The following is a 26398-nucleotide window of genomic DNA, read 5'->3' as shown; positions in this document are numbered from 1 at the left end:
GCCATTATTTGCTAAGATAACTATTTTCAAGCGTGTCAGGTACTCAAGATTTTGGAGAAAAAAAAATGGGTGGTTTGATAATGTAAAAAACACTCTATGGAAGCAATACTGGATACTAATGCATAAAATATGATCCTTGCACCTGGATGAAAATGCCACTGGAAAGTTCGCAGAGGGCTTCTGCCCATATTTTCTGAACTTCCTTTGTGGCTGTTTTGTGGTTTATCCTGGTTGTCTCAGACTGGACTCACTCATTTTAAAGGAAAATGAGAAGTCAACAGCACAGGAAGCTGAAATGATGTAGGAAAAAAGATGACCACCTTATTGGAATAGTTGTGGTGGTGCCAAGGACCATGCCCTCCAAGAACTGTGGGTAATTACTGGATTATTTTTTTTTAATGTTGGAGACAATGTGGAGATTGTGCTGGACACTCAAGTAGGTTAGGTGGACTACTTGTTACAGATGTTAATTTACAAGTTGATGCCATCTTGTGGCTGATTGTTATATTTCACTGATTTCTACTTCTGGTCTCTGATATTATTACTTCTACCTTTTGTGTTGCTTGCTCATCAATACAATACAAGATAGCACCCGTTCACTAGCAGCTTTGAGTTGTCTTTATTTCTACATATGAAATATGGTGTCAGAAGTCTGTGAACCTGTAGTGTTTATCTACATCTGAAGTAGACAGTTTCCAGAGTGTGGTGGACTCTGGCAGAAGGCAAGGCTTGCAGTAATATTGCATGGCTTAGGGTTGCATTTGCCCTCCTGTAGACACTGCAACACAAGAATGTTTTCTGTGTCATGGCAGCTGCTAACAGCATTCAGTCCCCGAAGGCATGAAAGTTAGTGGTGACTTAAGTAGCAACTGAGAAAATTTCAGGGTACAATTTGAAGACTACAAGTTAAATGAAAAGTCAGTCAAAGTGCATGCAGGTAGTTACATTGAGAAGCATAATGGGTACTGAATGCTAGTATGTTGATAAGCATCGTAGAGAATAGAGAAAGATGTAAAAGCCATTCTTGATACATTGGAAGCTTATTTCAGGCCTGCAAAAATTGTAATACATGAAAGATACATATTTGGCTGCTGCAAATAATAGGAGGGTAAATCCATTGACAACTTTATCACATGTTTGAGAGAGAAAGCAGAGACATGCGAATGTCTCACTGAATGACGAACTAATTCAGGATAAATTAGTCTTTGGCTTAGCCAATTAGGTGCATGTTACCATTTTCTGAGAGAATGAGACTTAAATTTGAATACAGCTATTGACATATATCACATTGTGTAGCTTGTTGACTTGCAAATGAGAACTATATGGAACAGGACTGGCAGGCTGACAGCATTTAATGCAACAGATAAGCAACAGTGAAGCATACCGCAATAAGAGACAGGAAGATAACCCACCTAAAACCAAATCTACAGCATCTAGGTATTATGGCAATATACATAAGTGAGATCGAGAACAATATTCAGCATATAGAAAAACACGTAGATCATCCAGTAGCCTGAATTATTTTGTGAAACACAGTGAGTAAGCTGCATACGCTGGAGAAGATATCAACTGATGTGATCTTCTCAAAGGAATGCTCAGGTACTATGCGAACAATAGGACACAAATGTATTGTGAATCTCAGATTAAATAATATACTAAAATCCAGTCATCTTGACTCTGGGTGTCTTATAATGTCATGCATCTGAAAGACAACATGAAGTTGGCACAGAAGTCTACAACTACAACTGAGTGGCATCAAGTTGAAGCTATATTCAGGACAGCTCATGATGTATACTTAGGACTTTTTAAAACATAGTGCAACATACATTGGCATCCTCATGAGCCTGAGTCTGAGAAGTGAAAGCTAATCAGAAACCACTGCTGTCTGGTTTGACATGTGAGCACCTTGGGTTGATCCAGAACATTATTCCGGCTGAACTCCATAGAACATTAGAGCTCTAGACCATTGTCGAGACAACAGCTGATTAATGTACATGACAATATGTTTTATGGAAGAGAATATTCTGTTCCAAGAAAGTTCATTTTGAGCTCAACAGCAGTATTTCAAAGTGCTCCATACAATGCACCATTAGCCATAAAGCCAGAGGTAAAAGCACAGCTGAACAGACATGAAGCAGATGGCTGTTTCACACTGGTGACCAAACATACTGACTGAATAAGCAACATGGTTGTGATAAGAAAGTTGGAGAAGCTGAAAATTTGTATTGATGCAAAGCTTCTAAACCTAGCACTGAGGAGATCTCATTATATCATGCCAGTGCTTGAAGATGTCTTATACGAGCTGCCTAAGGCTCAAGTGCTTATTAGGGTTGTGAATCGTTTTTTGACGATTTAAAATATCGTCCGATATATTTTAAATCATCAAAAATCGTTAGAGGCGATATATATAGGAATTCCCCCGATTTATCGTCAAAAATCGTAAATCGGGGGAAGGGGGAGGGCGGGAAAACCGGCACACTAAAACAACCCTAAAACCCACCCCGACCCTTTAAAATAAATCCCCCACCCTCCCGAACCCCCCCAAAATGTCTTAAATTACCTGGGGTCCAGTGGCGGGGTCCCGGTGTGATCTTCCACTCTCGGGCCACGGGTGCGTTGATAGAAATGGCGCCGGCGCTACCTTTGCCCTGTCATATGACAGGGCAAAGGTAGCGCCGGTGCCATTTTGGTTCCTGTCCCCCGATGTCATGAGCGTAGGAGATCGCTCCCGGACCCCCAGGGACTTTTGGCCAGCTTGGGGGGGCCTCCTGACCCCCACAAGAGTTGCCAAAAGTCCAGCGGGGGTCCGGGAACGACCTCCTGCACTCGAATCGTGTTGCCGTAATGCAAGATGGCGCCGGCCATATGGCCGGCGCCATCTTGCATTACGGCAACACGATTCGAGTGCAGGAGGTCGTTCCCGGGTTGTTTTAGTGTGCCCAAGAGTGGAAGATTACACCGGGACCCCCCCACTGGACCCCAGGTAATTTAAGACATTTTGGGGGGGTTCGGGAGGGTGGGGGATTTATTTTAAAGGGTCGGGTGGGTTTTAGGGTTGTTTTAGTGTGCCGGTTTTCCCGCCCTCCCCCGAAGTTGGCTGTAGAGGCAAAAACTCACAGTAAAAACTTTTTTAAATATATCCGAAGCAGAAAGCCTGTGAGGGAGTCAGTTGGACCGTTAGATGATCGAGGGGTTAAAGGGGCACTTAGAGAAGATAAGGCCATCGCGGAAAGATTAAATGATTTCTTTGCTTCGGTGTTTACTGAAGAGGATGTTGGGGAGGTACCCGTAATGGAGAAGGTTTTCATGGGTAATGATTCAGATGGACTGAATCAAATCACGGTGAACCTAGAAGATGTGGTAGGCCTGATTGACAAACTGAAGAGTAGTAAATCACCTGGACCGGATGGTATACACCCCAGAGTTCTGAAGGAACTAAAAAATGAAATTTCAGACCTATTAGTAAAAATTTGTAACTTATCATTAAAATCATCCATTGTACTTGAAGACTGGAGGATAGCAAATGTAACCCCAATATTTAAAAAGGGCTCCAGGGGCAATCCGGGAAACTACAGACCGGTTAGCCTGACCTCAGTGCCAGGAAAAATAGTGGAAAGTGTTCTAAACATCAAAATCACAGAACATATAGAAAGACATGGTTTAATGGAACAAAGTCAGCATGGCTTTACCCAGGGTAAGTCTTGCCTCACAAATCTGCTTCTTTTTTGAAGGAGTTAATAAATATGTGGATAAAGGTGAACCGGTAGATATAGTATACTTGGATTTTCAGAAGGCGTTTGACAAAGTTCCTCATGAGAGGCTTCTAGGAAAAGTAAAAAGTCATGGGATAGGTGGCGATGTCCTTTCATGGATTGCAAACTGGCTAAAAGACAGGAAACAGAGAGTAGGATTAAATGGGCAATTTTCTCAGTGGAAGGGAGTGGACAGTGGAGTGCCTCAGGGATCTGTATTGGGACCCTTACTGTTCAATATATTTATAAATGATCTGGAAAGAAATACGACGAGTGAGATAATCAAATCTGCAGATGACACAAAATTGTGCAAAGTAGTTAAATCACAAGCAGATTGTGATAAATTGCAGGAAGACCTTGTGAGACTGGAAAATTGGGCATCCAAATGGCAGATGAAATTTAATGTGGATAAGTGCAAGGTGATGCATATAGGGAAAAATAACCCATGCTATAATTACACGATGTTGGGTTCCATATTAGGTGCTACAACCCAAGAAAGAGATCTAGGTGTCATAGTGGATAACACATTGAAATCGTCGGTGCAGTGTGCTGCGGCAGTCAAAAAAGCAAACAGAATGTTGGGAATTATTAGAAAGGGAATGATGAATAAAACGGAAAATGTCATAATGCCTCTGTATCGCTCCATGGTGAGACTGCACCTTGAATACTGTGTACAATTCTGGTCGCCGCATCTCAAAAAAGATATAATTGCGATGGAGAAGGTACAGAGAAGGGCTACCAAAATGATAAGGGGAATGGAACAACTCCCCTATGAGGAAAGACTAAAGAGGTTAGGACTTTTCAGCTTGGAGAAGAGACGACTGAGGGGGGATATGATAGAGGTCTTTAAAATCATGAGAGGTCTAGAACGGGTAGATGTGAATCGGTTATTTACTCTTTCGGATAGTAGAAGGACTAGGGGACACTCCATGAAGTTAGCATGGGGCACATTTAAAACTAATCGGAGAAAGTTCTTTTTTACTCAACGCACAATTAAACTCTGAAATTTGTTGCCAGAGAATGTGGTTCATGCAGTTAGTATAGCTGTGTTTAAAAAAGGATTGGATAAGTTCTTGGAGGAGAAGTCCATTACCTGCTATTAAGTTCACTTAGAGAATAGCCACTGCCATTAGCAATGGTTACATGGAATAGACTTAGTTTTTGGGTACTTGCCAGGTTCTTATGGCCTGGATTGGCCACTGTTGGAAACAGGATGCTGGGCTTGATGGACCCTTGGTCTGACCCAGTATGGCATTTTCTTATGTTCTTATGTTCTTATATTTAAAAAAACAAAACTGCGATGATCCGATTCCCTCCCCCCCAGCCGAAATCGATCGTTAAGACGATCGATCACACGATTCACATCTCTAGTGCTTATGCGTATTGTGCATGATGCATTCCTGCAATGTAAATTAGATGAGAAAAGCAGTTTCATGATAATGTTCTGGATTCCACCCCCCAGAGATGTTTCAGAAGAGGCAGCATGAACAGTTAGCAGGGCTCAGAGATAGTTAATATTTGTTTGATTTATTTGCTTTATATTCCACCTTTCAACCACTTCAAAGCGGATGACATCCTCATGGGCTGCGGTGATTGAGGAAGCAGAGAGCATGATCATGATAAGTTCTTGGCCCTAAAAGATTGATGCTGGCACGTGAAGCTAAGGCTTAGTATGAAGAAATTGCCATTCAAGGTGAAGCAATTCTACTTCCTTATGCATATCCTGTCCTCATAGGGACAGAAAGCAGACCCAGATATGCAGGATATGTCAGAGTATGGATGCAAAATGTATGCTATTGCCCTCAAGGGTATGCAAGCCCTTGAAAAGGCTTTTGGATAAGGATGCCATGTGGCACTGGCTTTCAAGGTATTACCAGGTAGCATAGGATATAAAGCACTTGGTTGTAGATGAACCAGTGTTGAAGTGTTACAACGTCACCATGCCTATTGTGATGGTTGATGCAAAAGGGTCAGCCAGTGGCATTTGCTTCTAGGGCGCTTACCCCAGCTGAGCAGAATTATGCACAAATCAAAAAGGAATGTTTCAGCATTGTGTTTGCCTGCCAACGTTTTCATCATCATCATCTCTACGGCTGTGATATAATTACAACAGAAACTGACCATAAGCTGCTGATTGCAATCTTTAGAGCATGCTGCTTACATTGCAACTTCAATATTGTTTATAAGCTAGGTGCTGACATATTTCAGCGATATACTCAGAGCTATTGCAAAACAGGATCAGCACTAACACTAAACTTTCAAAAGGGAAATTTTGATAAAATGAGGGAAATAACTAGAAAAAAAAACCTGAAAGGTGCAGCTGCTAAGGTTAAAAGAGTAAAACAAGTGTGGACATTGTTTAAAAATGTCATCTTAGAAGCACAGGCCAAATGTATTCCATGCATTAAAGGTGAAAGGAAGGCCAAACGATTACGACCATGGTTAAAAGGTGAGGTGAAAGAGGCATTTTTAGCCAAAATAAAGTCCATCAAAAATTGGATTGTTTCTTCCTAATAATACTTCTGTTAATCCTAATATTACCACTCATGATTTAACTAATTTCTTGGAAAATTCTGATGTTGAAATCATTGAACATAGAACATTTACTTTCTTTTGATTCTTCTCAAGATTTAAGTAAGGTAATGCAGAGGTACTTTAGGAATATAAATTCCCTATTTTATGGTCAGTCGATCAGAATTTTCCCAGACTGAGCCTGGGTAATCCAAGCCCATCAGCCAATTTCTTGTTCTATGCCAAGAAGCTATAGCGATTGGTTGTTCCTTTAAATTGTAAATGTGCTATTAACTTTAAAAATGAGTGTTTCATATTCTTTTTGCCTGAACAAGTTAAAGAGTTCTTGGAATCTAGGAAATCCTTGACATCTTCTCCAGTATCTATTCTATAGCATATAATTAGCTATTGAAAATTATGTTATGCTTCTTTACTTTATTATATTGAATGTCCTAAAATTACTCCCTGTATTTTCTGTCTCCTTATGCTAGAAATTTGAATAGGGAGATTGCATTAGTTTTTTTATTGCTTTTCATATATATTCTTATTATTTCTATTTTCATGTTTGTAATTATCCCTTTGTTACCAGCAGCAGAGTGTTTATGCTTTGTTATATTTTGAAAAATTATAAATAAATAATTTAAAAAAAATTGGAAGGATCTATTTGCAGAAAACAGGAAAAACAGGCATTTCCTGACTAGCAAACCCCCCTGCTATAACCATCAATCCTCTTCTTCTACCATTGTACACTGTGATCTTTATGTTCTATTATTTATTTATTTTTATTTATTTATTAACTTTTATTTACCGACATTCGTGAAACACATCTGTATATAATGTATATAATAACTAGCATTCATGATATTATCCAACATGATATGTTCCAATAGTTACCTATGTTAAGAACTCTACACCACTTGTACTATTTTTCTTTCCTGCTTTCCCGCGTTTCTCTTCGCCCACCTGTTTTATTCCCTTGATTATTGTATTTTCTATTCATTTTGTTGTATTGTAAACCGATGTGATGTTCACACTAACACCGGTATAAAAAAGGTTTTAAATAACTACAAATAAATAAATAAATAACATAAAATGAATAAGCACTGACAACGTGGCTATTCAAGCAAGCCTATTACTAAAACTTAGCAGTAAAATCTCCACCTCCGCCCCTTAAGCGCCCCATTTCCTCCTCTCAACTTCCCTCCCTTCTCGCCCGCCACCTCCCTGCCCCCCCACACTCCATCCCAAGTAGCTTTTCAAATACTCTGTTCCCCATTAAACTAATGCTTAACCCTCTCTTACTTAATTCTGCTATTACACTACTATATACAGAAATTTACATTGTTATCTTCCCCTCTTAACCCTAAATCTAAATGCTCTTAATCAATTTTTCATAGTAAACTCAAACGTCCTTTCCCTAGCCTTCTCTTTTCCAAAGATGACTCTTCAAGTTTTGTTCCAATCACCTCATTTTGTAATTTATGCTCCAAATAGCGTACGTGTTAGTCTATGTACCTTGTTCAGCTAATCATTAACATTATATTCTAGCCCGCTGGTTCCAAACAATGTGGGGCAGATTTTCAAAGGGTTATGTGCGTAAGATACGCGCGTAGCCCCCGAAAAGCTGCCCCTTCCACCCCCTGCGCACGTCGAGCCTATCTTGCATAGGCTGGGCGGTGCACGCAAGTGCTGGGATGCGCATAATTCCCGGGGCTTTCCTGGGGGGGGCATGTCGGGGGCTTGTCGTGGCCGGCGCGTCATCGGGGGGGCATTCTGGGGGCGGGGCCGCGGCCTCCGGACCAGCCCCCGAGCCGGAACATGGTGTGTTGGCAGCTGGCCGGCAGGCGTAACTTGTAAAATAAAGGTAGAGGGGAATTAGTTAGGGCTGGGGGGGTGGGTTAGATAGGGGAAGGGAGGGGGAAGTGGGGGGGCCGGAAGGAAAGTTCCCTCCGAGGCCACTCCGATTTTGGAATGGCCTTGGAGGGAACAGAGGATGGCTGCGCGCCGACCCTGTATTTTATAACATGCGCGCGGCAGCGCGCGCATGTTATAAAATCGGGAGTAGATTTCTTCACGCCGGGTTGCGAGAACAAATCTACTCCTGCGCGCACCTTTTAAAATCTACCCCTATATGCCCTAATCCTCATTACAATTACCATATATTTTAATCCAAGTAACAAATATTATATGAACTAAAGCAAATTCCCTGTAAAGTAATGTTAATTCTAATCGATGTTCCAATGTTAATCCAATCTTAATTAGAACAAAATTACAATGTTAATCTTTCCTGATAATTCCAATGTTATTTTTAATCAATGTTTCAAATACCACATGTACTTACATGTTCCCTGTAAAGCAATGTTATGCTGCATTATTGTTATATGTAAACCGGTATGATGTTCCCAACGAATATCGGTCTATAAAAATGCTAAATATATTAAATAAATAAAGTTAAGTGTAAAATACTGATAAGACAGGCTAAGAGAGAATTTAAATGAAGTTGGCCATACAGACAAAAATTCATAATAAAATCTTTTAAAAATATATCTGAAGCAGGAAACCTGCAAGAGAGTCAGTAGGTCCATTAGATGATCGAGGAGTTAAAGGGGCTCTTAGGGAAGATAAGGCCATCATGGAAAGACTAAATGAATTCTTTACTTCTGTGTTTACTAATGAGGATGTTGGGGAGATACTGGTTCTAAAGATGGTTTTCAAAGGTGATGATTCAGATGAACTGAAGCAAATCATGGTGAAGCTGGAAGATGTAGCAAGCCAGATTGATAAACTAAAGAGTAGCAAATCACCTGGATCAGATGGTATGTACCTCAGCATTCTGAAAGAACTAAAAAAATGAAATTTCAGATCTATTAATAAAAATGTATAACCTATCATTAAAATCAAACATTGTACCTGAACACTGGAGGGTAGCCAACGTAACCCCAATATTTAAAAAGGGCTCCAGGGATGATCCAGGAAACTATAGACGAGTGAGTCTAATTTCAGTGCCAGGAAAAATAGTGAAAAGTATTATAAAGAAAAAATCACAGAACATATAGAAAGACATGGTTTAATGGAACACAACCAGCATGTATTTACCTAAGGGAAGTCTTGCCTCATAAATCTGCTTCATTTTTTTGAAGGGGTTAATAGACATGTGAATAAAGGTGAACCAATAGATGTTGTGTATTTGAATTTTCAAAAGGCGTTTGAAAAGTCCCTCATGAGACACTTCTAAGAAAACTAAAAAGTCATGGGATAGAAGATAATGTCCTTTCATGGACTGCAAACTGGTTAAAAGACAGGAAACAGAGTAGGATTAAATATGGTCAATTTTCTCAATGGAAAAGGGTAAACAGTGGAGTGCCTCAGGAATCTGTACTTGGACCAGTGCTTTCAATATATTTAAAATGATCTGGAAAGGGATACGACAAGTGAGGTGATCAAATTTGCAGATGACAATTATTCAGTAGTTAAATCAAATACGGATTCTGATAAATTGCAGGAGGAGCTTGCAAGAGTGGAAGATTGGGCATCAAAATGAAAGATGAAGTTTAATGTAGACATGTGCAAGGTGACGCTTACAGGGAAAAATAGCCCATGCTGTAGTTACACAATGTTAGGTTTCATATTAGAAGTTACCACCCAGGTAAAAGATCTAGGTGTCTTCGTGGATAATACATTGAAATTTTCAACTCAGTGTGCTGCAGCGGTCAAGAAAGCAAACAATGTTAGGAATTATCAGGAAGGGAATGATGAATAAAACAGAGAATGTCATAATGACTCTGTATCGCTCCATGGTGAGACCACACCTTAAGTACTGTGTGCAATTCTGGTCACTGCATCTCAAAAAAGATAATTACACTAGAGAAGGTACAGAGAAGGGAGACCAAAATGATAAAGGGGATGAAACAGCTCCCCTATGAGGAAAGTCTGAACCGGTTAGGGCTGTTCAGCTTTGAGAAGAGACGGCTGAGGGGGGATATGATAGAGGTCTATAAAATCATGAGGACTAGAATGGGTAAATGTGAATCAGTTATTTACTCTTTCAGATAATAGAAGGACTAGGGACACTCCATGAAGTTAGCAAGTAGCACATGTAAAACAAATTGGAGAAAATTCTCTCTCACTCAATGTACAATTAAGCTCTGGAATTCATTGCCAAAGGATTTGGTAAGGGAAGTTAGTGTAGCAGGTTTTAAAAAGGTTTGGGTAAGTTCCTGGAGGAGAAGTCCATAAAATACTATTAATCAAGTTGACTTAGGGAATTGCCACTGCTATTACTGGCATTAGTAGCATGGATTCTAGGTAATGTCTGGGTACTTGCCAGATCATTATAACCTGGATTGTCCACTGTTGGAAACAGGATGCTGGGCAAGATGGACCTTCGGTTTGACCCAATATGGCAACTTCTTATATTCTTAGCAGTTCAGTGCAGGGTCTGAACATTTCAGGATTTTCTGGGTACAACAGAAACAAATGGACATTGCACCAGCCTTGGGTGTGTCCCTTGACTGCAAGCTGAACACCCTTGCTTTTGAAGCCTTGCCTGTGGAAATACTGTCCAGACTTCTGATCCATGCCTAGGTCCAGAGCCTTGACCTGCCTACGCCCTCATGTATTCCGCAAACTATCAAGTCTCAGCTGTGGTCTGTACCATGTGGGGAATGTCCCTGGCGTTAGGTGAAGTCATGCCTGGGCTTTGTGTGGTGGGATTACTTTGAGCCACTGCTTACCAAGACTCCTTGACCTCCTTTTGGCGGGAAGCCCCACATCACCTGACACTGCAGTCTTGAATAGTTGGCCAGAAAAGGAGAAAGTACTAGTTATCATAAGGGACTACTGATTATTCAGGGATTAAATCAGCATACAAAACGGCATTCTGTACAACTGACAAAGGGTTATTATGCCCAAACCACTGTGATTAGAGATTCTAACATGTATATATCCCAGCCACATTGGTCAGGAAGCATGTTACAGATAGGCATGTGATATCCTATACTGACCTAATATGCATTGCAAGGTGAGATCAAAGACTTTGTCAGTGATTGTTCTACCTGCAACGAATATGCACACAAGCTGAAGGAAACCATGATATTGCATGACATACCAATGCAGACTTGGCAGATTGTCAGCATGGAAGAATTCAGCTATACTAGGAAAGAACTCTGGTTGATAGTTAATCACTATTCAGACTTCTGAGAAATTGAATTGCTTCAAGACATGTCTGCAGAGGCCATGATCAAGTGTTGTAAGATACAATTTGCATGTTATGGTCGATCAGATTGAGTGATTTGGATAATGGGCTTCAATTTGCATGCATGCCTTTTAAAACGGTTTGCTACTGTTTGGGAGTTTGAGCATGTTACTGTATCACTACAGCACCCACAAGCTAATGGCAAAACTGAATCAGCTGTAATGATAGTGAAAAACGTGTGCAAGAAGGCAAATGAGATTAGCAAAGACCTGCGGAAAAGTGTACTCTGTTGGAGAAACACCAACAGTCTAACACAGCCTGATGTTAAAGAGACTGAAGACATTGCAAGTAGCCATTAAATTACTTCAGCCCTGTGATACAAGATGTATCAGAAAGTCTGTGACACAAAAGGAAAGTCTAAGTCAAGCTATAACATATCTGCTAGGGATTTGCCCAAATTGAATATTGGTGAGCCAATCTGCATAAAACCATTACTGGGAGATCATACGAGCCCATTGGAGACCGGGTACCTGTACCTGTATGCAAATTGTTGCACTCTGCTCATATCTGGTAGACATTGATGGATCTCTCTTCTGCCATAATATGGATCTGTGAGTTGCTGAACAGTCAGCTTCACAAGGCTGCTGTGGACAGCACACACATGGCTCAACTGAAGGGACAAGCAATCCCTCCTGTGCAAGCACATGCCCAAGCACGAAGACGACAGGATCCGTGGGAAGCAGCACTGATAAGAACCCAGAGCAAGCAGACACATTTGTTAGAAATTTGGTGCAAGCGTGACAGCCAAAAGAGATGACAGCTCATTGATGCCAGAGATCAGCAGCTATAGACACAATAAAGTCCCATCTACACTCAGTGGTAGACCTCAGAGGCATAATCTGTAGAACATTCTACAATATAAAGTTGTGCAAATACTTAACAACTGTAACATCTCCCTTCGTTTTGTTAACAAAGAGGGAGATTTATTTATTTAGTCATTTTATATACCATCATTCCAAAAGAAGATCATAACGGTTTACAAACTCAGCATTCATATTCTTGGTCAACATTCACGTACCATGTCAACATTCATATTCTAGGTCAACCCAGCATCTCAACATTCAAGAAAAGACTCAAGACGTGGCTGTTCACGCAGGCCTTTGCTAACTCCAACATTACTTAACTCCCTTCAATCAACATACTTCGCTAGTAATAGCATTAATAGCCACCCCTTATAATGTTATTATATATATTTATAATTATCTGATCTTCATTTTCCTTCTTACTCCAAGTTATTGATTCCCTGTTACATGTAACTGCTTTTCTGCACTATTGTTCAAATTGTAAAGTTTATTTTAATTGCACCCCTGTTTCTTGTGAACCAGCATGATGGGACTATCGTCTTGAATGTTGGTATATAAAAAAACTTAAATAAATAAATAAATAAATAAATAATAACATCATAGTATATACATATTCTGATTCATATTTTAGGTCAACACAACAGCTTATAATCTAGTTCATTTTCACAAATTTTCTAGGAAGTTCATGGTCATGTTGATACATTTCCTAGGTCAACACACCTTCAAATATATCTACTAACAATACGCTTTACATCATTGTATATAACTCGCTCCACTAACATTATTTCTGGTACTGACATTGAAGTTATCAGCATATTGGTATTTTATGTTGTCATATGCATTTCTAAAGAGTTCATGCTTGAAACTCTTTTTTTCTGTTATCTGACGTAATGACTCTGGAAGAGAGTTTCACAACTTGGGGCTCACCCAAGAGAACATTCGGTCTCTTTTTTGCATTAGGTGTGTGTTCTGAGTATAAGTCGCCATTAGAAGTCCTTTGTTTTGTGATCTTAGGGCTCTCTGTGGTGTGTAATGTTGAAGTGTCACTCCTAATAAGCATGGATTAATATTATTAATGATACTGAAAATTAGAGTTAATACTTTATAGTGAATTCTGGATTGTACAGGAAGCCAGTGCAGTGATATCAGCGAAGGGGAGATGTGGTCAAATTTCCTTGTCCCTAGTAAGAGTCTAGCAGAGGCGTTTTGAAGTAACTGTAGTGGTTTTAGTAGGCCTGAGGCGGGGTAGGCCTAGTAATAGGGAGTCGCAGTAAAATAAATTTGAAAATATCAGTGTTTGTAATACAGTGCGGAAATCCTATATTGTTAGTAAAGATTTCAGCCTATGTAATATTCTCAGCTTGGAGTATCCTGTTTTGATTAATTTGCTTAATGTTACAGATGTTAACAAAAAGAAGGGAGATGTTAGATGATTGATGCTACCTTGTGGCTAATTGCTATATTTCATTGGTTTTTACTTCTTGTCTGTTACTCTAACACTCTGCGTTGCTTATCCAGTAGTGAATGGCACCCATTCACTAACAGCTTTCTGTTGTCTTTATTTCTACATATGTAACAATGCATGTGACAAAAAGTGCTGGAAACTCCAGTGTGTGTAGGTAGGGTTAAACATACAGGGGACAATGTTCAAAGAGTTAAGGCTCCTAAATTAGCCCTTTTGAAAATGTACTAGGGCTGAATACCTAAAAAGTGGGCGGCTACAAGATCAGAGTTAAGGCAGGGAAACAAAGTTAGGAGCTTAGCACCAATTTTCAGAACTAGGCACCTAATTTAGAAGCCTAAATCTAGGCAAATAAATATCAGGCCTGAATTTAGAAGCCTAACTTTTAGGATCCTAAATTTATGTCAATTTTCAGCTGAAAACTTAGGGACCTAATTTAGAGGCCTAAATTTAGGTGCTCAGGTTTTTTTTGGGTTTTTTTTTTTTAATATCTGCTCCAAAATGATTGCACAAGCAGATAAGTAAATCAGCAGCTATTCTGTGCTCTGATTCCACAGAAGTAATAGAGAACTGGATTGGCTTCTTTGCCTCTTACAAACCTGCTGATTCTTCACAATCCGAGCAACGAGGTCTCTCTTCTCAGGAGGGCAGATCACAATGTGAGAGGGGACCTGAGCCAGGTGGCAATGTGCATACTCAGTGGCAGCAGCACGACTCCCATCACGGCACAGCAACATAAAGTCAGTGGATTTCAGACCTTGAGCCCAGGAGGCAGGATTGTTTCCTGGAAAGACAGTTCTAGGCCTTACATAATCATCAGAAATATTCATTTCATTTGCTTTCCAAAGTATTTAAGCCATGGTGCCCAGCGACTTTAATAAGAGTTTAACCCACATCTACATTCAGTACTCTACAGTCTACACTATGGTAGAGTATTAAAGCAGAAAGCATACAAAAACTATTTGTATTCACTTGCACTTTTAAATTTTACTAAAACAAGACAGTTGCTCCTGTCACGGTGACAGGGACACTTACTGTTCTCTGGCCGTGTTTAGGCTTTGAGGTTTGTGAATCTGCCCTTTAAGTGCCAGTTTGCTAATGAAACAACATTAACGAGCATCCCTAAAGAGCAAGTGTGGGGTGGCTGCATGGTAAATAACGAGGTAGGCTGTTGAAAAGGACGCCCAAGTAATCATTTAAAGCAGATTTTAGGAAACTTATTATATGGCAACGGTTTGCCTAATTCTGAAAATGAAGACCACCCCATTAATACCCTAATCTAGGTGCTCCTGCAAGGAGACTAGGCCTTTGGCTTCCCATCCATCCCCTCCCGACATGCATTTTGGCGCTGGTAGTGCTGTTTTCAAATAGAAGCAGAACTACAAATCTCACAGTACACTGGGATGCAAATTAAAAAAAAGCCAGAACAGTCATTCGTCTCCCTCCAGAAACTAGGAACGGTTTTTTTGTGCCTGAAGTCCCTGCTTGGGGCTATTGTTCTGCTTGCAGAGAAGGAAGAGCATCATCACATACCGTCTGTGTTTTCGAAGATGGTAGTATGCTTTGCAAAGGCTACGTCCGCCTTCTCATTCAAACACCTGGGGAGGGGGCATCAAAGAAATGAGGTGAGCAGCCAGGAGTGTTCGCATAGGAATCCCCAGCCAAATAATTCACAGGGTTAATTTTTCTCAAGGGCCTGCAGCATTCGAGAAAATGGAAGCAGTGTGCGGACAGAGGATGAAAGCAGAAGGGGAGGACCCTGCTAGTCAGCCATAAACGCATTCAGTTACAAGAAAAATCAAACAGAGCCGATGGATAGGGATTATCCCTTTAAGGCTAAAAGATATGGATTTAATGCAGACTTTTGGAACTGCTTACACAGTATATGATGGCTAAAGAGCTCTAGACAGGTGCTGGAAAGGGGGTGGCACCCGGGACGAGGCCGATTCTCTTTCAAGGTGACAGGCAGAGAGATACACAAGGCAAGGCTTTCGTTTGTGCTTGAGAAGCCACAGGTTTGCAAACCAAGAAATGTGGGCTGGGACAAAAAACCAAAAACAACACCTCCCAGATTGATGCAAAACTTCTTTAGTGCAGTGAACCTCATTTGCAAATAGGGATTGCCAGGCTATGAGCCAAAGACAGCCGTCCTTATAGACCATGGCCAAAAGGGATAGAAGTGCCGGGTCTATTTTAGTCTTTGCACTGTAGGGGCAATACCTTCAGGTCCACGGCATAACATCAAATATGAATTTTACCATGAATAAAAATCAAGTACAGACGCATGGTACAAAAGTTTAAGTGAAAAGCCACTTTAGTTTTGGAGTTAAATGTATATTTTCTTCAGAAAGCCCTTGTCATCTGACTGAGCAGCACCTGGATTCGGCCTCGGCAGAGTTTGTTACACTGTTGATTGAAATGTAATGCCATTTCACAATTGTGCACATGCTTGCTTTTATTTAGTTAAGAGCAGTAACATTTTGGGCCTTATTCAATAAAGATTTTTTTTTTTCCACAACCACAGAATGGGAAAAGTCCTTTACTCAATAAGGCTCTTTGTACATAACAGAGCAGAATGCTACAAGTGGAAAATATTATGGGACCTGAAAGTGTGCTCCTGATAGAGATGTGTCCATGCATCCAAGTTACCTGAGGGTCCCCGAATATCCAAAATATGGTTCATTAGTGTTAGCCTGACAATCTGCTTGCTGCATCTTGTTCCCAATACAGAGTGCACAAAGGGACGAATTACGTTCAGCTCCAGGAGCACAGCTTTCACTGAAGAACTCTCCTGTTAGGAAGATGCAAAGGCAGAGAAGTATCAGGAAGGAGGATCTATCCAAATTCAGGAAAATCAACCACAGTTAATTTTGCTCACCTGTAAAATCTGGATAATACTTTAAAGGGCCTAGTTGAGTATGAGGGCTCTGGTGTCTGAATGTAGAGTGTGGTGAGGGGGTGGGAAGAAAAAGGTTTAGAGTTTGGGGAGGAACCATAAGATTTGATTTATTACTCAGCCATGGTAGATACTTATTGCTAGCATGGGGGTGACTGCATTACGGACTCTATGCTGGAGTTAAAATGCAATATAACGCTGTCTGTGTATTTACCAAGCTGTGGCTTATTATTTGAAAAAGAAAAGAAGACTCATGCTGTCACGTGGGATCTTCCAGGCTGAGACACAGAAGCACCAACCTGATTACTAGAGACAGGTAAAATGTTGCCTCTTCATTTTGTAAATATTCCCCAAAAATTTGCATTAGGATTGTTAACTGCCCCGTTTTGGACCGGACTGCAAGGTTTTCAGACAATACTGTGCCATGTCCAGTTAGAAGTACTGATCAGGCGCTGAAAGTCCAGTTTTTGCATGTGGCTCCTCCTCTCTCCTATAGCTTCCTAGTTACAGGGGGAGAGAAACACAGGGCCGGCGCCTCTCAGCAGAGAGCTGTACTGTGTCACTGCCCCCTGCCTCCTTTCCCCAGTTGTGACTGGACAGCATGGGGGCGAGGAGGCAGGGTGCGGCGTGGCCTTCAGTTTCCAGTGGCTCCACAGATCTTTGCAGCAACAGCCATCTTGGCCTCACGGCCACCCCCTCCTTCACTGCATGCCGGGTTCAAGATTCGAGAGGGGCTGCAGTGAGACAGCCAAGAGATCTAGGCTCAGAGGAGAGGAAGGGGGAGAAACAGAGGTACACGGGGTGAGAAGGGGAGAGACAAGAGAGGGGAGAAAGAGAAGGGCATAGAGAGGGAGGGTGTTAGAGATAGGAGGGCAGCATAAGAGAGGAGGACACAGGAGAGAGAGAGAGAGGTCACATTGAGAGACAGGAGGCACAAGAGACGGAGATGAAGGACTGGGAAGGGTGGAGGAATAGGGAAAGATGGCTGGTTGAGAGGGACTAGAGAAGGAGAGCTGGGATGAGGAGACGGAAGGAAGAACAAGATAGGAAATACAGGGGGGTGAAAGGTTAAAAAAATAGATGAGATACAATAGAGTGAGAAGAGTGAAGCAATGGATGGAAGAGAAGAGAGATGGGAGGAGGTGAAATTGAGGGAATACAATGTTGGCTGTAGGGAGGAGAGCAAGAGAAAAGAGGAAAGTCATAGAAGGGACTAGTAAAATCAGGAAAGAAAATCAGGGAAAGAAGTCAAGATACGCCAGAAGATAAAAACAGAGGAGAATGAACAGTCTGATATGAATTAAAAAGGTAAAGGTGATAGGGATGGGTCTCCCTGGATGGAGAATAGGTGCGCGTGTAGGCAGCCGCTCACATACGCGCCTGCTATCAGTTCTGCAAGAGACGCGCGCATCGCCGAAGTGAAGGAAACAAAATTGACCAACGAATGCAAATCGCTCAAAAGTGACTTGTTTTCAAATGATCTGATTACAAGAGTGGAAAGTTTAGAATGATTTAATATGTTTGGTTTTTTTTTTTAATTCAAGCTTTAATGTCCATCTCCTGACATTGGCAGTGCTTATTCTTTTTAGCTTTATGTCCTGTTTTTTGGGAGAGGAGCACTGCACACATTCGTTTTTGCTTCTTCTCCCCCCCTTATCCCTCAACCCTGTCTTCCCAGAAAGCTATAATCTAACCTTGGGCTGCCCATGGAGGGGAGATTTGGAAGGGAGAGGGAGAGGAAGCTGTGCATTTGGGTGTGTGCGTGTGTCTGTGTGAGAGAGGAGGTGGCCATGTGTCTGGATTAGGAGGCTTTAGTTGTGGTAGAAAGCAAAACTGTGCGTGAGAGAGGCCTTGATTCATGTTTATGAGGATGGATGAAATATTTTATAAAACAAAAGTATATGGAAGGGGTGCTTGAAAGCCAAGAGATGAGATGAGATCAACAACTGACAGGAGTCTGCGCCTGCCCCCGTCCTAAAGCCTCAAATTTACTGGCGTGTCCGGTTAGGGTCACCCTAATTGGCATAGGCACAAAAGGAGAAAGTGGAAAATCACAGACTCTGCCAGTTCTGCTGATTTTCATTGTTTAAAGTTTAACAAAAGGAAAAAGGGGTTTACAAAAGTAGCAAGAAAGGCAAATGTAAGTTTTTTTTTCACCTGTCAGCAAAACAGTCCCATTACATTGTTCCTATCTAAAGCACATGGGGAGAGACTTACAGATCTGACCATGACCCCCCTAGTGGAAAGGCAAGTCAGGGGAGATATGACAGAGACATTTAAATGCCTGAAAGGTCTCCATGCACAGGAGGCGAGCCTCTTTCAGCTCTAGAACAAGGGGTCATGGGATGAGGGTGGAAGGGGCTAAACGCAGGAGTAATCTTAGGAAATATTTCTTTTACAGAGAGAGTAGTGAATGAATGGAGCAGCCTCCCAGTGGAGGGGGTAGAAAGAAAGACAGCACCTGAATTCAAGAGAGCATGGGATAAAGACAGGAGATCTCTGAGGGAGTGATGGGAATTAACACAGTAATGAGGACAGAAAAGGACCAGACGATCCATCCTGTCTGCCCAGCAAGCTTCCTAGGGTAGTATCTGCCGCTCCATGCAGTTACCCCCAAGCCTTATGATACAATCAAAAGCAAACAACTGTGAAACCCATAAATTACTGCTAGCAACGAATTGTAAATTGAAATTAATTGGGTGGCTGGGCAGATTAGAGAGGCCATGCGCTCTTTTTCTGCCATCATGTTTCTATATTCTTTCACAAATTTTTTCCAGAAAGACACAAAGCCAAGTGATGATTTTCACTGTTGCGGTCCTGGCCGCGAGCACCGCGGCCAGGCCCTTACCTCCTTGTTCCTGGACCTGCTCCCGCCTCCGGAGCCCTGGCTTGCGGCCTGTTTGGCGGCGTCCTCGCTGGGGCTGCGCCGCCGGGAAGGTGCCTGTGGATGCCCTGCTCCTAAGCGTGCGCGCACCACTTGGGCGCCTTTCTAGCTCGTTTCCCGCCAGGGGTGACTCCGCCCAGTTCCTAACGTCAGACGCCGCGGCCTTGATAAGCCGGCCGTGGCCATCCAGTCTTCGCCTTGCAATGGGTTAGCCTCCCGGTTTCCTGTTGCACTGTGCCCCGGAGTGACTTGCTCGGCTTTGTCGCTCCGTTCCTGCTACAGTACCTGCTTGGTTCCTGCCTGCCTGCCACAGTTCCTGCCTGGTTCCAGTACCCGAGTCCTGCCACAGTTCCTGCCTGGTTCCAGTACCCGAGTCCTGCCACAGTTCCTGCCTGGTTCCAGTACCCGAGTCCTGCCACAGTTCCTGCCTGGTTCCAGTACCCGAGTCCTGCCACAGTTCCTGCCTGGTTCCAGTACCCGAGTCCTGCTACAGTTCCTGCCTGGTTCCAGTACCCGAGTCCTGCTACAGTTCCTGCCTGGTTCCAGTACCCGAGTCCTGCCACAGTTCCTGCCTGGTTCCAGTACCCGAGTCCTGCTACAGTTCCTGCCTGGTTCCAGTACCCGAGTCCTGCTACAGTTCCTGCCTGGTTCCAGTACCCGAGTCCTGCCACAGTTCCTGCCTGGTTCCAGTACCCGAGTCCTGCCACAGTTCCTGCCTGGTTCCAGTACCCGAGTCCTGCCACAGTTCCTGCCTGGTTCCAGAACCTGAACCCAGTTACAGTATTGCTACTGTCCTAGTCTGGTCCCAGTTTCCTGTCCTGATCCACAACCTGGGGAACAAAATCCCAGATCTGCAGGCCCTAATGATGGAGAGGGACTTGGATATTGTTGCCATTAGGAAGACATGGTCTCATGACTGGGATATGGCCATTGCAGGTTATAACTTGTTAAGGAAGGACAGAGAGGACAGAAAAGGGGCAGGAGCAGTACTTTGTCAAAATCAATATCATTGCAGCTGAAATGCAAGGGATGTGGGGTAAGGAGGAAGCATTAAGAGCTATCCTAAAACAAGACCATGGTTCTTCCATTTACAATGGCATGGTCTACAGGCCTCTAACCCAAACTGAAGGCTTGGATTGAGATCTGGTAAAAGACATCCAAAAGGTGGGAAAGAAGGGAGACATGTTGATCGCTGGAGATTTTAATCTGCTGGATGTGGATTGGAGTATCCCTTCTGCAAAATCTGCAAGAAATAGAGAGATCATGGATGCCTTTCAAGGGGCTCTGCTCAAACAAATGGTAATGGAACCCATGAGGGAGGGTGTGACACTCGACCTGGTGCTCACTAATGGGGATAATGTCTCTAATGTCTGGACAGGGGCCCACCTGAGCACCAGTGATTATCATAAGGTATGGTTTGATATTGCAAACAACATACAGAGAAGTCACACGATGACCCAAGTTTTGAATTTCAAAAATATGGACTTTGACAAAATGGGGGATGTACCTGGAGGAAGAACTAGAAGACTGGGAGAAGATGGGCAAGGTGAAACAGTGGGCCAAATTAAAAGGAGTTATTATAAAGGCAACAAATCTGTTATAAAAGTAAACACAATGTACAAAGAAAAAGAAACCAATTTGGTTCTCAAAGGAGGTGGCTGAAAAAATAAAGGCAAAAAGAACAGCATTTAGGAAGTATAAAGGGATTCCAAAAAGAGGAACACAGGGAAGAATACCTGGTGAAACTGAGGGAGATGAAAAAAGAAATCAGAAAAGTAAAAGGTCAAGTGGAAGAAAGGATTGCCAAAAAGAGGTAAAGAGAAGTGACAAAACATTTTAAAGATATATCAGAGAAAGAAGGAAGGCCCAAAGTGGTATAGTGAAATTGAAAGGTGACAAGGATCAAGGTATAGAGACAGACGAAGAAATGGCAGAAATATTAAATACTTCAGTTCTGTGTTCACTAAAGAAGATCCTGGAGAAAGACTATTGCTGGTTGACAAGACCATAGTTGGAAATGGGGTAGACAACTCATTTTACATTATCTGTACTAACTGAACAGCAATGTTACAGTCTAGAAATGGAGATCTCAGCTGGAAGGTATGCAAGCTATCAAAAACCTTAAGCCTGGCAAATCACCTGGTTTGGATGGATATTCAGCATGTTTTTATCTCACATTTGCTGAGCAGGTTGTGCCTCCATTGACTATGATGTTTAATAGTTTAAGAGAAGATTGGGTTCTCTCCCCCAATTCTAATGTTTCTGGTATTACGATCTTAGTCAAGCCAGGCAGAGACCCGACTTTATGTGGGTCTTATCGCCCAATATCGCTATTAAATTTAGATCTAAAACTTTTTCCTAAGGTTCTGGTGAATAGACTTAATGCTATTATACCCACCATTATTCATCCTGATCAATCTGGTTTTGTTCAGGGCCATATGGCTTCTGACAATGTACGAAAGATAATGGACATAATTTGGTGGGAATGTAAACAGCAGGATCCATTTTTATTGCTTGCCATAGATGCTGAAAAAGCTTTTGATTTGGTTCACTGGCTATTCCTGTTTAAAACTTTAGAAAAAAAGTGGTTTGTCTCTTTTTTCATTAAGTGGCTATATAAGTTATATGATCACCCTAGAGCATGCAACAAAGTCAATGGGGGTTATTCAGAAATGTTTACAGTGGGGTGAGGAACGAGGCAGAGTTGCCCCTTACCTTTCTTGCTTTTCGCTATATTTCTAAAGCCTTTTACGATAAGTGTTCAAGCAAACCCTAACATTCATGGAGTCACTGTCGGGGATTTTTTATCCAAAATTTCTCTATTTGTGGATGATGACCTGTTTATGTTATCCAAGCCAGTGGAGTCAGTTAGAGCTACTGTAGAGGAAATGGCTATTTTTAGCGGTGTGTCAGGGTTCACTATTAACTGGGAGAAATCTGAAATTTTAAATTTGACAGCATCAGCATCCCAGGTAAAATGACTAAAATCACAATTTTCTTTTAAATAAAATACCTGGGTGTATATATTGGACAAACGCAGGATCATTTTCAGCTAAACTACCCACCATTGTTGGCTCATATCTATAAAAACCTAGAGGAGAGGAATAGATACCGTATTTCCTGGTTAGGCAGAATAGCGGTTATTAAGATGGATAAACTATCTGTTTCATACGCTCCTGGTTGTAGTTCCTATTTCTTTCTTAAAATGCTGGCAGAGGCAAATTTTAAAATGTATATGGCAGGGGAGATCCCTAGGGTTGCCAGGTGTTATCTATTTCTAGCAAAGGGCTTGGGAGTACCTAATCTAGTTTGGTACCACGTGGCATCTCACCTTATGGTTATGGTAGACGAGCATAACAATCAGTTTCCTAAGCTTATTGGTGGATGCCTTTATAGGCGATGATTTGGCAACCTACAAAACCTGGAGACTTTTGCACTTGGTTTTTCCATCTGTGCCTCAGACTTTGAAGATCTGACATACTTGGAAAGTTCCCTTGACAGGACACGAGGATTATTATTTCAGTGCATTTTTATTTCACAATGTTGGTTTTCCTCTGGGTCTTGCCACACAGTCCTTTAGTTTATGGAAACAGAAGGGGATATATCGTGTTGAGCATATTTGGGAGACTCGTGGTCTTTTGAACTTTCTTGAAATGCAAGTGACCTTTGATCTCTCTGCAGCATATTTACAGATTAGACATTTTTTGACAAGCTCAAACATTAGGGCACATATGACTCAGGGAGTCTCCATGTTCGAAACATTTTGCAGGAATGCAGATAGATAAAGTTGAGAAAGTGTTATCCAAATGTTGTATTCTTTTAAATAAAGACCTCCCATCTAATTCGGGGTAGGTTAGGGCATGGGAACATGATTTGGGGACAACAATGTTGGAAGAGGAATGGAAAACTATCTTTCTGAATATTGGCAAGGGTTTTATTTCTGCTAATTTAACAGAAAATGGGTATAAGCTGCTTCTAAGATAATATTCTACGCCTGTCAAGCTGCATCGTTTGTCTTTACAAGACTCTGGTTCCTTTTTCCACTTATGGTGGGATTGTCCTTTCATCCAAAATTATTGGCAGGAGGTCTCTGATTGGCTACAGGATCTTATGAATATTGAATTGCATTTCCTTCCCGTTAATACCTTATTGAATGTCCTGATATTGGCTGGGGATTCTTGTCAATCTGGTGCAACATATTGTGATGGGGGCATAAAACGCTATTGCCCTCTTGAGCCTTCGCTTCAGGATTTACTTTCTCAAGTGAACTTCTTGTATCGTATGCACAGGATTACTGCTCATCAGCAACATACCCTAGCCAAATTTAACAAAATTTGGTCTCCGTATGTTAGATGGCTTTAACCTACTTCTCAGTGTAATGATGGGGACCATGTCATGATACGTTCTTGTTACGATGCGTTTTTATAGCACCTGCAGGTTCTTTGCTGATGTCCCTTAATATTGATAGTATGGCATCTGAATGGAATAATTTAATTTCATATGATCTTATTTGTTTTACTTTAATCTCGTTTGTTCTGCTTTACTACTCTCTAACAGTTTTAGGGATATACTGATGGAGCACTTTGGCCTAGACCTGGTGACATATTGCATTTTATTTGCCAGTAGGTGGCTGGGGGAATATATAAGAGGGGAAGGAGGGAAATGTACTAAAGGCGATGCTAGATTCTTTTGATTAGTTATATCATTATTACATTATTTTGTGGCTTTGTATATAATTACAAATGTAACATGTATTTGATTGTATTGGTCTTTAATAAAACATGTTATTTCAAATGGATGCATGTGTGTATGTGTATGAAAGCCTGCCTGGGATGGGTGTGTGTAGGTGTGTGTGTGTGTATGCATGCATATGTATGCATGCCTTCCTGGGATGGGCGGGGTATGTGTGAGAATGGGAGACTGCCCGAGATGGGTGAGTGTGTGTGACTGGTATCCTGCCTAGAATTTGAATGGGTGAGGATGTGTGAATAGGAGCCTGCTTGGGGTTGTGTGTGTGAATGGCTGCTTGCCTGGGATGTGTATGTGTTTGTGTGTGCATGCGTATGTGTGACAGAGAGAGAATGGGGATGCAAGTGGATCCCAACCTGCCAGCCAATGAAATGAAGAGGAGGGCCCCGGGCTGCAGGCAGATCCCAATCAAGGAAGAGCTGGAGACACCTGGGTGTGTGTGAGAGAAAGAAACGTGTGTGAGCTTGTGTGTGTATATACTGTATTTAAGAAAGAGGAGAAAGTTTGGGCACCCCTCTCCCACTAACCCACGACAATCTCACGATGATTAGGAATCAAAAGTTCTGCGGTATAGAGAGCGTGAATTTTAAAAATCCTTTTTAGTTTTATTTTTCGAGTGTTTGATGTGTCTGCTGTTTTGAAATATTTTATTGGTGTTTGAGACATTACAAAAATTGTATATGAGTTTTTAACTGATCTTTTGTCATCTGTTTTTGAAATATTATTAGTAGTAGTTTTTACTATTATGATTATGTATTTATTATATTTCTTGATTTTGTTTGATGTTTGAGGAATGGTGATGGTTCTGGGTTTTAATTGTTGCACTTCATAGAGCGTTTGGCTTCTTATGGTTTCCAGTTCAGTTTTTGTCTGCACGTTTGTATTTCTGCTTTATGGTTGCTCTATTCTGTATTTGATGAGGGTCTAGTCATGTTCAGCATGTGTGATTGAAGTGAGGCATTCTCCCAATAGGAAGTGTATTAGTGTTTTAGGGCTTTTGGAGAGTCAAGCCCACACACAATACAGAACAGGCCTCATACCATATGGGTTCCAAGAGGTTTTTTTGCAGGGATTTCTGGTTGGCATCACAGCAGTGAATGTAAATATAATGTAAGTGATATTTTTTTATCTTAAAATATTATATTTTGAGATTTTGCATGTAAACTGTTAGAAATGCATAACTCTTAACTGTGTGTGTGGAGTTGGCCAGGGGTGGTTGGGGGAAAGGGATGCGTTATGCAAGGCTATATAGTTTGCCTAGGGCATCTAATGCCCTTGCACCGGCCACGTCTATTCCTCAAACCAATCTTACAACCCTTAGGGTAAGCTTGTGAAATAGAAGTTGCTTGAGAGTTATTTATCCAGGTTTCTGTAATAAATAGATCCATCTTCTTGAATCAAATAAAAATACAACCAATATTTTTGTAACGAGCATGTATTAACTAATAATACAAATCCCCATATTCTTTATTACCCAAGTGCCCCTCAAACCCTCCTTACTCTCTTAGGGAGAAGTAGACATCTCACCTCTCTCTTTTCCAACCTATTTAACCTTCCCTTGTAACTACTGGAGTACTTCCCTTTTCTCACACTTGATAAAATTAACAGGCTTGATAAATCCCAATTATCTGGGACCATTGTTAACCTCTGAAATCACCATGAGATCTCCCTAAGAAGTTATCCTCTTTGACAAGCTGCTAGCAGCAGTTCATTCAGATAATTATCTAGCCCCAGGGGATTGACATCTCAAGGTAGGTGGGCTCCCAGGTCTCAGTGTCCGTTCAGACGGGCGGGATTACCAAGTATATAATGGCAGTGCTGGGTGTACTATAACACAACAGTATTGAAAACTAGTGCAGGGATGGGAGTGTAATGTTTACTTACCAAAGTTGCAGCTCTGGATTCGTTTTTCATCATTCAACTGGCCAAAGGGTATAATCCAGCCAGCTTGTCTGTTGATGGCGGTGTGGCAGGATTTTTTCTTCTCCAGATTGGTCCAGGTAATATCTTTGTTTTCACTCTTCACGATGGCCACAGCAAAGTATGTGGTAGTAGTGTCTGTCAAAAGCAGAGTGTGTTTTTAATCA

At 41.6% G+C, this 26398-nt stretch overlaps 1 protein-coding gene across 1 annotated transcript in view; it reads right to left on the bottom strand.

The window, feature by feature from the left end:
• The window catches only part of TF (transferrin), a 79832-nt gene that overhangs the window by 6307 nt on the left and 47127 nt on the right, over nt 1-26398 (bottom strand). Inside the window, exons 12-15 of the mRNA XM_029615185.1 lie at nt 26196-26369; nt 16432-16573; nt 15316-15380; nt 14382-14566 (exon numbers count right to left, since the gene is read on the bottom strand). Coding sequence (XP_029471045.1) covers nt 14382-14566; nt 15316-15380; nt 16432-16573; nt 26196-26369 — 566 coding nt within the window. The remainder of the gene's footprint in view (nt 1-14381; nt 14567-15315; nt 15381-16431; nt 16574-26195; nt 26370-26398) is intronic.

This window comes from Rhinatrema bivittatum, chromosome 9 (genome assembly GCF_901001135.1).
Source record: "Rhinatrema bivittatum chromosome 9, aRhiBiv1.1, whole genome shotgun sequence".
NCBI classification, from domain to species: domain Eukaryota; kingdom Metazoa; phylum Chordata; class Amphibia; order Gymnophiona; family Rhinatrematidae; genus Rhinatrema; species Rhinatrema bivittatum.
Note: the sequence above shows the minus strand (reverse complement) of the source record. Positions and strands in the feature narration are given on the sequence as shown.